This window comes from Chiloscyllium punctatum, chromosome 16 (assembly GCF_047496795.1).
Source record: "Chiloscyllium punctatum isolate Juve2018m chromosome 16, sChiPun1.3, whole genome shotgun sequence".
NCBI classification, from domain to species: domain Eukaryota; kingdom Metazoa; phylum Chordata; class Chondrichthyes; order Orectolobiformes; family Hemiscylliidae; genus Chiloscyllium; species Chiloscyllium punctatum.
The window spans coordinates 41,124,359-41,139,473 of record NC_092754.1 but is presented as its reverse complement, the minus strand read 5'-3'; the positions used below and the strand labels follow the sequence as shown (position 1 = coordinate 41,139,473).

General features: G+C 41.4%; 1 protein-coding gene across 1 annotated transcript in view; it reads left to right on the top strand.

The window, feature by feature from the left end:
* The window catches only part of LOC140487171 (proproteinase E-like), a 147,519-nt gene that overhangs the window by 121,957 nt on the left and 10,447 nt on the right, over positions 1-15,115 (top strand). Inside the window, exon 8 of the mRNA XM_072586808.1 lies at positions 6,360-6,502. Coding sequence (XP_072442909.1) covers positions 6,360-6,502 — 143 coding nt within the window. The remainder of the gene's footprint in view (positions 1-6,359; positions 6,503-15,115) is intronic.

Genomic DNA, 15,115 nt, shown 5'->3' with positions numbered 1-15,115 from the left:
CAATTTCTGTACCAGCTTAGGTTACCATGAAGGACTCTCGTTCTCAATCTCTCCTGAGGCATAGTGACTCAGGTTAACCCAACAGCAGTCAGCTCTCTATAGTGAGACTGCAGCACTATGGTCCCCTGCTGACTTTACCTTTTCCCCAGTACCAGGTCTGCAGGAGTGCTGTACTGTTGCACACCCTGTTGTTTGAATGAAATGTTAAACAAATGCCCCAGCTACCCTCTCAGATGAATTCAAGCACGTAAATTTGAGAAGAGCAGGGTTCTGCTCGAGACTTGTATCAAACTACCACCTAAATCAGAATTAAAATAGAAGCAAAACACCGTTGGTTCTGTAAAACTGAAATAAAAAACACTGAATGCTAGTGAAACTCAGTAGCCTCTGTGGAGAGAGAGAAACACAGTTAAATTTCAAGTTTGATATTTGGATCTGTGTTCTAAAGACGACAGTCACAAGGGACTTGAAACATTCACATTATTTCCCTCTCTACAGGTTCTGCCCTACCAGATGAGCTTCTCCAGCTCTGTTTGTTAATCAAAAACAGACCAATTGGCTGCTTATCTCCTTACTGTTTGTGAGAACTAGCTGTGCTCAATTTGGCTGCTATGATTGCTATATTATCAATGACTACACTTTTAAAATATTCATTGATTGGAGAACACTTTGAATCACTTTGAAGTAGTGAAAGGTGCAATAGAAATGCTGATTTTTCACGTTATCTTTCCCCTCAGCCAATGATTGATCGGGGATTGTATTTGTCCATCAGTAGCCAGAGTTCCAGTCATCTCTTTGCCCCTTCAAATGGTACCAGTGGACACTACACAAAAAAGAATCCTCCTATTTGGTTACTCACTTCCATACTAGTTTAACTCTTGTTCAAACAATACCTATACACCACTAGAATAAAGAGTTAAATTAGAAACAAACTATTTTTGAGGCATCTTCACCAGCCTTAGGACATCCAGAAGTGTCAACAACCAATGACATACTTTGGAAGAGTAATGGTAATTGTTGTGATATTTAATAGCTAATTACATAGCAAGCTCCCAAAAAACAGCACTGAGATGAATGGGCAGGGAATCTATTTCAGCTGTTATAGAGTCATAGAGATGTACAGCACGGAAACAGAACCTTCGGTCCAACTCGTCCATGCCAACCAGATATCCCAACCCAATCTAGTCCCACCTGCCAGCACCCGGCCCATATCCCTCCAAACCCTTCCTATTCATATACCCATCCAAATGCCTCTTAAATGTTGCAATTGTACCAGCCTCCACCACTTCCTCTGGCAGCTCATTCCGTACACATGGAAAAAAACTGCCCCTTAGGTCTCTTTTATATCTTTCCCCTCTTACCATAAACCTATGCCCTCTAGTTCTGGACTCCCCCACCTCGAGGAAAAGATTTTGTCTATTTATCCTATCCATGCCCCTCATAATTTTGTAAACCTCTATAAGGTCACCCACCAGCCTCTGATGCTCCAGGGAAAACAGCCCCAGCCTGTTCAGCCTCTCCCTATAGCTCAAATCCTCCAACCATGGCAACATCCTTGTAAATCTTTTGTTGAACGCTTTCAAGTTTCATAAGATCTTTCCAATAGGAAGGAGACCAGAATTGTATGCAATAATCCAACAGTGGTCTAACTAATATCCTGTACAGCCACAATATGACCTCCCAAATCCTGTACTCAATATTCTGACCAAGAAAGGAAAGCATACCAAACACCTTCTTCACTATCTTATCTACCTGCGACTCCACTTTCAAGGAGCCATGAGCCAGCACTCCAAGGTTTCTTTGTTCAGCAACACTCCCTAGGATTAAGTGTACCTTACCATTAAGTGTATAAGTCCTGCTAAGATTTGCTTTCCCAAAATGCAGCACCTCACATTTATCTGAATTAAACTCCATTTGCCACTTCTCAGCCCATTGGCCCATCTGATCAAATCCCGTTGTAATCAAAGGTAACCTTCTTCGCTGTCCACTACACCTCCAATTTTGGTGTCATCTGCAAACTTACTAACTATACCTCTTATGCTCACATCCAAATCATTTATGTAAATGACAAAAAGTAGAGAACCCAGCACCGATCCTTGTGGCACTGCACTGGTCACAGGCCTCCAGTCTGAAAAACAACCCTCCACCAGCACCCTCTGTCTTCTACCTTTGAGCCAGTTCTGAATCCAAATGGCTAGTTCTCCCTGTATTCTATGAGATCAAGTCTTGCTAACCAGTTTCCCCAGCTGTTGACTGAGGGAGGAATTCTCCTGGAGAATTCTTGTACTCATCATCAGGTGGAACTACATGATGTCTACTGTAGAGGGTAGATGAGGGTTTGGTTGAAGGTCTCCTCTGAAAGGTTGTGCCTGCCTTGGATTCCTTGCCCTTTGTGGAATCAGCCTGGTTTCCCAAGAGCAGGACCTCTGTAGGCACCTCAGGCTGGACTGACATGAATAGAATCATCCACACTAGACTTAGAATATTATTTTTTAATATCGTTATTGTAATATTTCTTAGATTATCTGAAACATTAACATCTCAAGCTTTTTGTACAATCGAGTGCTCTGTCTATTTCCAGTGTTGACAACATACTTTGAAGTGCTCCACATTGTTTCTGATATGGTCAGTTATATTCTTCATCTCCATTAGGTTTAAGATAAAAAGATCCATTAACCAGCAACCTTAAACAAAAGTTATTGATCTATTATAAAATAAGACTTTTTCAGCTAATGTGCAAATCAGATCAAACAGTTTGAAATGTGGAAGTATAAATATTTTACCCTTCTAAATAACACTAGGCACATATATCAAGTAAAGATAAAGGAGCTCTCCCTTCAGAGAATAACTTCAGGAGGAAAATATCCTTTGGCCAATAATTGCTAGTTCTTGAAGCAATAAGGGATGACATTTGACGTTTCACTAAATAAAAGCACTTGTCTGTGGGACTTTTGTGGATGTGGTTCATTCAGGAAGCAAGGGGAATACTTCTTTCAGAGGCTTTTCAAAGGATAGGTGGCTCAGTATTTCAGTCAGTACACTGGACCTTCAAAATGCCTTTCCTGGAGATCAGAGGAGGAGTTAGGATAGCTTATCTCTCATTTTGTCTCTGTCTCTCCCTCTCTTTCTTTGTTTCTCCCTTTCCCTGTCTCCCTCTGTTTCTCCCTCACTCAGCAGGCTGTATGCCAACTGAACTCCAAATAATATCAAAAACAATTAACTCCTGACAACCATAAACACAGGCATATGATTTCCAGAAAATAAACCTTGGCAATTAGTTTATCCCTGATGACATCCAAGATGTACCTTTAGAAATAAAAGGTCTCCATTTGTCCTTTTAGTAACCTCCTTTGTAAAGTAAAATAAAACAGTCCAGGTATCTCCTCAGTGTTTTTAAGTGAACCATTGCCCACAATCCTTCAAACAGGAATCCTCAGAAAATATGAACACTTTTCAGTAAGTCTTCCTCTTACAGAGGCAGGACTGCTGTGGACATGCTCAAAGGCCCCCCTTTTCAAAGGAGTTTTTAGCTGACAGTGAAGTGGCAACATAAAATATTTGAGTGCTCTTGAGTTGGAAATGAAACAGAGACAAGCACCCGCAGCTGAAATGGACTATGGACAATGCAGACACAATCAGCCAAAAACCAATGAGCGTTTTATTTACCAACTGGAAATGACCTAATATGAACTTAACAGCAAGAAAAGACAATTCAACCACTTGAGCCTGTTCTGTTGAATTAGCAAATCTATATTTTAACTCCATTTGGTTAAATTTGAGGTGCTGCACTTTGGGAGATCAAATGTTTCGGAAAAGTATAGATAATGGCAGGCCCCTGAACAGCACTGAGGTACAGAGAAATGTTATGGTTCAAGTCCATAGCTCCCTGAAAGTGACACGCAAGTAGATAGGGTAGTAGAAACGGCATACGGCACGCTTGCCTTTTATTGGTCAGTGGATTGAGTACCAGAGTCTGGATGTCACGATGCAGCTTTAAAAGACTATGGTTAGGCCACACTTACAGTTACTGCATTCAATTCTGCTTACCACATTAAAGGAAGGATGTGGAGGCTTTGGAAAGTTGTAGAAGAGGTTTACCTGGATGCTGCCCGGATTAGAGGGTATGAGCTATAAGGAAAAGCTAAAAAGATTCTGCTTGTTTTCTTTGGAGCTGTGGAGGCTGGGGGGAGACTTGATAGAAGTCTATAAAATTATAAGATGCGTGGATAGAGTTGATGGTCAGAATCTTTTTCCTCAGAGTTAAAATGTCTAATACTAATGTTACAAAGAGGAGGTCGACATTCCTCTGATAGTTAAAACTGAAACATCCAGAGAGGAGCACTTCACCTCGTAATGTGGTGAAGAACAGTGACAAGGGGTATAACCTACCTCTCTTCCCCCAGTCTATTCTAAAGGAGTGGTTAAATGAAATCAAGTTCTTTTACTCACTCTACAATTAACAAGTAACAATTTATCTAACTCCAACAGTGAACAAATTAACATAATTCCTCACAAATTGAACAATCCTGCTCTAAATACCTACTCCTGAATAAAACAAGACATTCTATTGGAATGCTGTTTCAATAATACAGACCCCACTTATAAAGATCCAGGAACTACGAACAATAAGTTAAATCTTAGTCTCTCAAAATTCATACAGAATGGATCCTCCTGAATTTTCTGTATTTTCTTCTGTCATCTTCCTTTATCCAAAATGCCTTTTCGGTTGTTTTCCAGTGTCAAGAATATTCGCTGAACATGCCATGTACCTTAAAAGATAGTGCTCTTTAGAGAGTGTGGAGATTTCTTGTGAGAGCCTAGTATTACTTTCTCAGATTGCACTTCGATCTCACCCCTTCAAATGGCAGTTGGCTTTCCTTTCTCCGTCCATATAACCCCCATGACACATTAAATTCTTATGATTCGTTTCAGGATGTCAACACCATCAGATTTAAATTTAATTGGTCCTTAGTCTGCAAGTGCCTTTTTAAATTAACTGGTTGAATTTAAACTGTTGTCAGGATAAAAAAATGCTGTTTGGGTCTGTGAACTGATTGGCTTTTTGACACATCGTGTCAATTTGAGCACCTGTAACTGTGCCCACAGGCATTCATTTTTAAAGCATAAAAAGCACTCTCTCTTAAAAGAATGTCACAATTGTACAATTTTAATTTGTTTGCACACCAACTTTGTGATACCACGGGGCATGCATTCAAGGTGAGGGGGAAAATTCAAAAGAGATGTTGTGGGGAATAGATTTTTTTTTACAGAGTTTGGTAAGAGTCTGGAATGTACTGTCAGGCTGGTGGTTGGAGCAGATACAATAAGGACATTAAAGGGGCGTTGAAATAACTACACGTAGGTGCAAGGAATGGAGGGATATGGACGAAGGGCAGGCAGAAGGGATTAGTTTTATTTAGTGTCATGTTTGGTACAACATTGTGGGCTAAAAGGCCTGTTCCTGTGCTGTATGTTCTATCTGCCCATTCTGACTCCATTAACCTTAATACACTGTCTGCATCAAAACATATCTCTCTCAGTTTCTAAAGTGACAACTTATTCTCAGTTTCAACAGTTTGAATTTTGTTGGGGCTAGTGCAGGGTAGAGAGTCCCTCCCTTTGGTGGAAGTTTCTGCTTCCTGATAGCAGGCTGGAACAGTGTAAGACTCATCTTAAGATCAAAGCACAATTGTCTAGATCACTGTCCCTCCAAATACTCCATCAACCCCCAACAAAGAAAATAGTCTCTATCTCTTGACCCTACCAAATCATTTAATAATCTTAAATAACTCCATCAGGTTATCCACAGTCCTCCGCTACTTGAGGGAGTACAACCCTAGGTGATGAGGTCTCTCCCCAGTACTTAACCTGATAATTGTGGCACTTGTTGCAAGTACATGTGGATGGAGGGGGTGGGGGGGAGGTCTTGAGGTGAAATGGTTAGTGTCCCTGCCCCTGTGGTTCTGGGTTTGAGTCTCACTCTAGGCCTTGATGGTCTAGGAAGGTGCCTTCGTGACACGGCCAGGCCAAATGATTATCCACGTGTAAACACTTCATACACACACCAAGGGCAGATGGATAGAGTGAGAGATTCCTGGTCACTCATATGATAGAAAGAGAATTGGAGCCTCTACCATCATTGCCCAAAGCTCTTTGCTGCATCATGTCTGTAAAAGTGTATGTTGCCATAGCAACCTGGACTCCTAGAGTAGTCTGTAAGTCACCACCACCTCGTAGGGATAGAATACTGCCACTTGGCAATTTCTACTTGGGTGTAATTTGGCATTCCTTTCTACTTTTTCAGAGTGAAATATTATGTGTCTTTCTATAACTGACACCCTGTGTTTAACATTATGTAGCCAAGGGGCCTAAACCTCGCAAGATGCAGCAAGCCCTACTTCCAGTAGTCGAACATGATATCTGCAGCCGGTCTGACTGGTGGGCAACGAACGTGATGGACACCATGATCTGTGTTGGAGGGTATTCCAAGACTGCATGTGAAGTATGTCATTAAATCTGTACATTTCAATCATATGTTGTTGTGGTATGCGCTCATTAAAAGGTACAGTCACCTTTGCTTATGCCTGGTGACATTTTGTAAATTTGTCTTTGGGATGTGGGCATCATTGGCTAGTACAGTGGCCTGTCCCTGATTGTCCTTGGGAAGATGGGGTGGTGGTGGATCATAGAGACAGGAACGATGTGTGATATAGTTCATTGAGTTAATGACCCTTCACCTCTTAGACCTGAGTTAAAATTTAGTCTAGTCAGATGGAATAAAAGCCTTTGCTTTTGGTTGTAAGGAATGTTATGAGATCTCATTCCAGCAGTAAGCTCCCACAAATGCCAGTGTGATAATGAACAAGTAATCTGTTTTTTTTGTGATGGTAATTGAGGGATAAATTATGTCCAGGGTCAAGAAGGATCACTCCCCTGCTCTTGTTCCAAATCTTCTAGATGTAAGAACAGATTAGACCTCAATGTAATATCTCATTTGAAGGATGTTGCCCCCAACAGGGGAAGCAAGGGAAGCAGAGAGACCTGCACAGACAAGAAATGAATTAAGGAGGTGAAAGAACACACGAGTCTTAAGGAATAACATGCTGTAACTAGGCTTCACAGAGGACAGTATGTGAGGGAATCTTATTTTAATAGGGTGGCAGTGGCCTTTATACTGGTGTTACCTGAATACAAAGGGGGTTGACTTGGAATTTCCTAAAGATAAGGAGGAAGATGAAGAAGAACACAAAGATGCAGAGGAGGAACTTTGTCCACCGAGTTCTGAGACTAAGAACATTACAAGATTCTGCTGAAACACCCAGAGCACTGACACTTCCTCCTTTCATCTGACCCACTTACCCTTAAAATGCCCAACTTCATGAAGAACAACAGCTCATCAAAGTCTATTGAGATACACTCCAGCCTGAAAGTGAAGAATGGCTATGCAGCTGATGTCTGCCTCATTTCCCCCTGGGTAAACCCTCCAAGACACTTCAGTGAGCTTGACTACCTATCCTCATACTTTACAGTTCCCATTGGAATCAGCAGGTGTTAGAGGCAGTAACACCTCTGACCTCTTCAAACACCAGTGTTGTAATGTTTCAAAGTGCTAATGTTCTTGCTGACAGTGATTCTATTCTATTCAATATAGGTAAGGCTTGGTCATCCACCTTTCAAGAGTATGGGAGGTGGAATTTCACTTAACCCCTTCTGAGGGTGCTTGAGAGGGTAATGGTGGATGACTGTGGCAAGCTGTGCCCAGTAAGTACATGGTTGCAGATTGATGAGCCTGGCTTTGTTCCGATCCTAATCTAACCAAACATTCCTAGTCTTTCACAAGCAGAATGTTACCCCCAAGGTTAGTGTGCTTTTGCTGATCTATCCTATTATCATTTCTAGGAGGAAAAAAACCAATATTATTCAAGTCTCCTCCAAACTACCATAAAAACTTTCAATCACTGGGTTTTTGAAGCCAATGCTTTTCAATGTTTAGTTCCTGCTGTCATAAACCTCACAGTATAAACAAACTTCCATGAACACTCCACAATGTTTGCAGTGATCTGCTCTCTGACCTATTTTCCCACCCAAATGCCTCTAATTTAAAATTCAAATATTAAAAATGACATTTATGGGTAGTCTGCCTTGCTTCTGGTATGACCAAGGGTCTTGCTTCAGGGGCTGGAAGAGTAGTTAATTTGCTCATATCCAGAGAGAACACAGCCGTCCCCTTGCCAAGGAAACCCACGCCACTTGCAGTGAGTGGGCATCACCAACAGCGCTGTTGTATCACACCTTCGCTGAAGTGAAACCCGTGAAGGATTTCGACAAGAGCATACTAAAGGACTGATTACACAACCTGGGTGCCCTGCGTAAGGACTGGGAGGTGTTTGAAGGTTCAATCTCCTTTGTGTTTTGTCAGCTAAAGGATATGCAACACCCCAGAACAAAGCTGATCCTCTAAGCAATTCCCAGGTGTATTTTCGACTAATGTTGGCTCCAAGCCACACAAGCAGATATTAAGGTAGGGACAAAAAAGGCTGTCAAAGGGATAGGTTTGGAGGAACATGTTAAAAAGGAAGAATGGGTTTGAGATGTATGACAGGAACAGATAGGTTGGAACTGGACTCTTCCAACATGAACTCTCTCTCTCACTATGCACTACATTGAAGGCAGTGACAAATACAAATCTATCCCAAATGTTTGTTTTTAAAAGTTGGTCTTCGTTTTCATATCTGCTGAAAAGATTTGGACTAATGCTCCTTGATCCACCTTGGGGTGGGTGGGGTTTATCGATCAGTCAGTATCAGTTATAGAGCCATGGAGCACAGAAACAAACCCTTCAGTACAACTCATCTGTGCTGACCAGACATCCCAATCTGACCTAGTCCCAGTTAGAACTTGCCCCATATCCTTCTAAACCTTTTCTATTGATATACTCAGCCTTTTAAATGTTGTCATTGTGCAAGCCTCCACCACTTCCTCTGGCAGCTCCTTCCATACATGCACCACCCTCTGCTAGTAAAAGTTGCTTCTTAGGTCCCTTTTAAATCTTTCCCCTCTCATCTTAAACTTTATGCATCTAGTTTTGGACTCCCCCACCTGGGAAAAAGACCCTGGCTATTTTCCCTATCCATGCCCTTCATGATTTTATAAACCTCAGCCTCTGATGCTCCAGGGAAAACTAATCCCAAGCCTATTCAGCCTTTCCCTATAACTGAAACCCTGTTGTCCTTTGTTGTGGGTGATAGCTGTTTCCTGTGCACATAAAGCCATTGATTGTACATTCTAACTGGGTTGTGGAGGTCCTGGCACACTTGCAAGGATGCGTTATGTGGTTTGGTTGGGACTCCTATTTTTCTAGCTGGTCTTAGTTGCTTGCCAGCTTTGATGTCTGAAGGATTCAGAATCACTCCTTGAGAATGCTCCCCAGGTCGTTCTTATTTGCACAATTTTCTCTCCATCCATGGTGAACGTTCCACATTTCCTGAGGTTTTCCTTCACAGAATCGTGTATTGCTGAGAAAAGAAATATTTTGGTGGACCTTTTCATTTTGCCCTTGTCAGGACAATTCACAAGAATACCAAGTCAAGGGGAAGATGAACATTTTTATTTCTTTATTTGGATAGTTTCTTCATGGCAGTGTACCTACCAGTCAGAGCTCACTTTCCAATGAACCAGGACTCTCCTCGGTTGCAGAAAATGTTTTTTTATTCCTTTGAATTGGAATTGTTGTGGATTGTCTTGATGAGTGAAAGGCAAAAAGACTGACAAAATTTGTCTTTTTTCAGCAGCAAGTATGTTTCAATCAGCAGAGGACAGGTACAATCAAAGTTTGGGAAAAGATTTGTAGCTCGGGTGCTCGTTGTTGTGGTTCTGTTCGCCGAGCTGGGAATTTGTCTTGCAAACGTTTCGTCCCCTGTCTAGGTGACATCCTCAGTGCTTGGGAGCCTCCTGTGAAGCGCTTCTGTGCTGTTTCCTCCGGCATTTATAGTGGCCTGTCTCTGCTGCTTCTGGTTGTCACTACCATTATAGGACAAGCCAAACAGAGAACAGCCAGGGAACTCCTAGAGGCATGGCACTCATTCACAGACTCTATCAACAAACACATCGACCTGGACCCAATATACCGGCCACTGCAACGGACAGCTGGAACTGACAACTGGAAGCGGCAGATTCAAACCACTATAAATGCCGGAGGAAAGATCACAGAAGCGCTTCACAGGAGGCTCCCAAGCACTGAGGATGTCACCTAGACAGGGGACGAAACGTTTGCAAGATAAATTCCCAGCTCGGCGAACAGAACCACAATGACAGGTACAATCCCAAGGAGATTGAAAAGATATGGTCTATGAAATATGTGGAAGACCAGAATTGCTAACAAGAAAAATAAAGGTCCAGAACTAGGAAGCTCTTGACATCACTTAGAAAAAAATAATTCGGGCATGTTGGGAATGGGATCAGGAGAAACTGAAATTCTCAAAGTGATCACAGCTCAAAACAATCAGACATCAGCTCAGAAATGCAAAACATTGTACTTGAACATCAAAAAACATTCTTGAAACTTACAAATAGGATTCTGGTCAGAACAGAAATGAACAGTCAACACATAGAATTTATTTTGAAGTGGTTTGCCAAAATTTATTGAGATTGAGTTCAGAACATCATCTTAAAGACAGAATTAACTCCTATGCTGTAGTGAAAAACGACCCAGGAGAAAGTGAGGACTGCAGATGCTGGAGATCAGAGTCGAAAAGTGCGGCGCTGGAAAAGCACAGCAGGTCAGGCAGCATCTGAGGAGCAGGAGAATTGACGTTTTGGGCATAAGTATTCCTAATGAAGGCCTTATGCTCGAGATGTTGACTCTCCTGCTCCTCGGATGTTGCCTGACCTGCTGTACTTTTCCAGCACCACACTTGAAAAAAGTCGCAGGCTATCCAGTCTTTCTTTATAACTCAAACCATCCATACCTGGCAACATCCTGTTAAATCTCTTCTGAACCCTTTCCAGCTTAATAATGTTATGGAGGGTTCGGTGTTGGACTGGGGTGGACAAAGGTAAAAATCACACAACACCTGGTTATAGCCCAAACAGGTTTATTTGGAAGCACTAGCTTTCAGAGAGCTGCTCCTTCATCAGGTAGCTTTGGAAGAGGATCCATAAGACAGAGAATTTATAACAAAACATTACAGTGTCATGCAACTGAAATTATATATTGAACAAACCTAGATTGCTTTTATTTTTTTTTGCTATAAATTCTGTGTCTTATGATTTTCTTCCAAAGCTACCTGATGAAGGAGCAGCAATCTGAAAGTTAGTGCTTCCAAATAAACCTGTTGGACAATAACCTGGTATTGAGTGATTTTTAACTTCAGCTTAATAATATCCTTCCTGTAACTGGGTAACCAGAACTGGACACAGTATTCCAGAAGAGGCCTCACCAATGTCCAGTACACAACGTCCCAACTCCTAAACTCAAAGGAAGAGCAATGAAGGCAAGTGTGTCAAATGCCCTTTAACTACTCTGTCTATATGTCACGCAAACTTTAAAGAATTATGTACCTGCCACCCCTCGGCCCCTCTATTCTACAGAGCTATCCAAGGCCCTACCATTAATTGTATAAGCCCGACTCTTGTACATTGTACCAAAATGCGAAACCTTGCATTTACCCATTTGATCAAGATCCCTTTGTAATTTTAAAATACCTTCTTCACTGTTTAATAAGCCGCCAGTTTCGGTGTTGTCTGCAAACCTGTGCAAGATTTTCAGTGACCTACTCAAAACAGATAAGGGAGTCACTGAAAACCAGTTCTCAGATCAGTTATTTGGAAATGACAGACAATGATACAAGCAATCTCCATGCTATACACCTTAAAAAGGCAAATGAACTACACTGGGTTTGTGTAATTATTGACTCAGTGAGGTGTCACGAACATTTAGATAGCTCTGTACTGTTTGAGCTCAGCAAAATGCTTTTCGAGTTGGTATGTAGAACTCTGGAACAGTCCCTGTTGGAGTCAGGGCTTTGGGTCACTCTGTGAACTATTGGAGCTCAGAAGAAGCCATGTGCCACTAATAACTCAGTGAAGCTGTGAATGAGGATGAAAAAAAACTCACACGGGATATTTATTTGGTGCATGTGAGCCGCCTTTGAGAGCCCAGGAGACAAACCTAAGCACGGTGCTGGTTTGGTGAAGCTCACTGTTTGTGAACAACTGGAACTGTGCCTTTGAGCAAGTGCTGAAGCGCAGTTTCAAAATCCCAGGGGAGTGTTGACCCAGGAAAGGAAAACAAAGATTCAGAATGTTTACAGACCTTGAGGAAATCCATGGCACAATGGCTCTGGAGAAAATTATTTTCATTGAAAGCGAAGAATTGTAAACCCTTTATGAAGGTTTCTTGAGATTTAGTGACTTACCTTGCAACTAATCTTGGGAGGGCTGTGGCGAGTTTGATGATGAAGCTAATGGGTCTTTCAAAGCTGTAGGAGTGCACCCACTCTTTATGTTACTTATATTTACCTCATTAATTTTGGGATGTTAGAAGTTTATAGTCACAAGATAAGAGAATTGCTGGCTAGGACAGCATTTATTGCCCATTCCAAAGGGCAGGTAAGAGTCAAACACATTGCTGTGGACCTGGAGTCACATGTAGGCCAGACCAGGTAAGGATGGCAGTTTCCATCCCTGAAGGTCATTAGGGAACCAGATGGGTTTTTCCAACAATAGTTTTATGGGCATCAATAGATTTTTAATTCCAGATTTTTATTGAACTCAAACTCCACCATCTGCTGTGGTGGGATTAAATCCGAGGATTCCAGAACATTCCCTGGATCTCTGGATTAATAGTCGAGTGATAGTACCACTAGGCTGTCACCACTCCTTAAGTATAAGCCATGTCTGTTTTTGTTTCAATAAAGTTTGCATGTTTGATTATTTTAATTGTAATAAATGCACTATTTTTTATCAACTAAAAAAAAACCTGTCTGACTTGTTTCCAATAACAAAACTTGCAGATTGACAGTATATTCATTGTTGCACTTGATGGAAAAGTCGATGGGTTGTACATCCACATCAGAACAAATAGCGGGCGTAATGGCATAATGCAATTTTCTAAAACCTAGAAAATTGGCCATCTCATCAACCTGGGTAAATTAAAATTTGTTGTGATTAGTAGAGGAGTGGGAGTATAAAGGAATTCAACTGTAACATTACCTACAGCCTCCAGGGTTGTGTTACAGTAGGTGAGATTTAGTCAGCATGTTGTGCTGGTCAATGGAATATCTCCATCTTCTTCAAGCTGATGGTTAGTCTGTAATAATGAGCCACCTTTGAAAAACAGTCCATGTGGGTGAAGCCCATGTTCACAGTGCTTGATATGAGGTGCTAGTCGATCATGTATCATCATCACTGAACCCTACATTGAGGAATTCCATTACGCCTGCTATTTGTTCTGATGTGGATGTACAACCCATCAACTTTTCCATCAAGTGCAACAATGAATATACTGTCAATCTGCAAATTGGCAAAAAAAAAACACTGGGCTAATTTGTGAGAATGTTTCAGAATGAAGAGGTGATTAAGTAACTGCAAGGTTCAATTCTGTGTTTGACAATAGGTCCGAAGGCACACAATTTTGCTTTCAGGACACCAAGGGATAAAGTGAAATATGTAATGATCGAAAATGTGCCATTCTGCAGTGAATTCTGTTCATCAGGCTATTCTAAAACAAATCAATGGCCTGATGGTTTATAGCCTCAGCGCTGGGCTAATTAGCAAAGGAGGATTCCTTTAATCCTATCTCTTCATCCAGCTGTTGGCTGATCTGATTCAGATTCAAGCTACCTGCACCTCTCTAGTAAACTCCTTAACTTCAAATAAAAACCCCGCAATTTCAGTTTGAATCTTTCAATTGGCTGATTATCAACAGTTTTTTGGAGAGAGATTTCCAGATTTCCACTACCTAATGAACAGTTTATATATAATAGTTGGCAATGCATTAAATCCATCTGCTGAAGTTATTCATCATGCATCACGTGTATAATGTGTAAATACAAAATGCACATTTTATATTTATAATTTCAACCCAGCTTGAAAAGTATAGATGTGATAAATTAAGAGGCAGCAAAGTATGTCTGTTGAATAATTCTGAAGTAAATGTAATGATTGTAATGTTCTGTTTAATATTGGTCTGCATTGGGATTTTCAGTTTTCTTTATTCTTTCAAGGGTGTTGCTGGCAAGACCAACATTTAATACCTGTCTCCAATTGCCCTTTGAACTGAGTTGCATTGCTTGGCCATTCTAGAGTCAACCACATTGCTGTGGGTCTGGAGTCACATTTAGGCCAGACAGGGTATGGGCGGCAGATTTCCGTCCTTCAAGGACATTAGTGAACCAGATGAGTTTTTACAAGTGGTGGTAATTTTATGGTCACCAATGCTGAGATTAGCTTTCTATTCCAGCTTTATGATTAGAATTTATTAAATCTCTGCAATTAAGAGTCTAATGAGGACCATTGTCGATTGTTGGAAAAACCCATCTGGTTCATTAATGTCCTTCAGGGAAGGAAACTGCCATCTGTACCTGGTCTGGACTACATGTAATTCCGGACACACTGCAAAATGGTTGGCTCGTATCTGTCCTCCGGGATGGGAATCCATGTTGGCCTAGTCTAATCCCATGAATTAATAAAAACTGAATTTAAACTCCATCACGTTCCATGGTGGGACTTGAACCCACAGTCTATGAGTACAGGCCTAGGGAAGGTCTCTGGATTATTGGCCAGTGGCATTACCACAACGCCACCATCTCACTACCCACCCCTCTGCACCCCCGCCCGTCAGCTCCTTTGGTGTTCAAGTTAATTCCTTTTTGGAAGATGCAGAGTAATAATAAAATATTGAGAATATGTGGTCCTGCAGTCTCACCTGTTGGGATTCATATTGAAGGACAGTGGACATGAAGCCCACAAACCTCCATTTGTTGCTTTTCCAAATGTGAATTGGAAGAACCCAAGAAATCAGATGTGACTTTCTGATTTGTGCTCCTGATAGAGAATTGGCATCTGACACCAAAATTGGAGGTGTAGTGGACAGCGAAGAGGGTTACCTCAGATT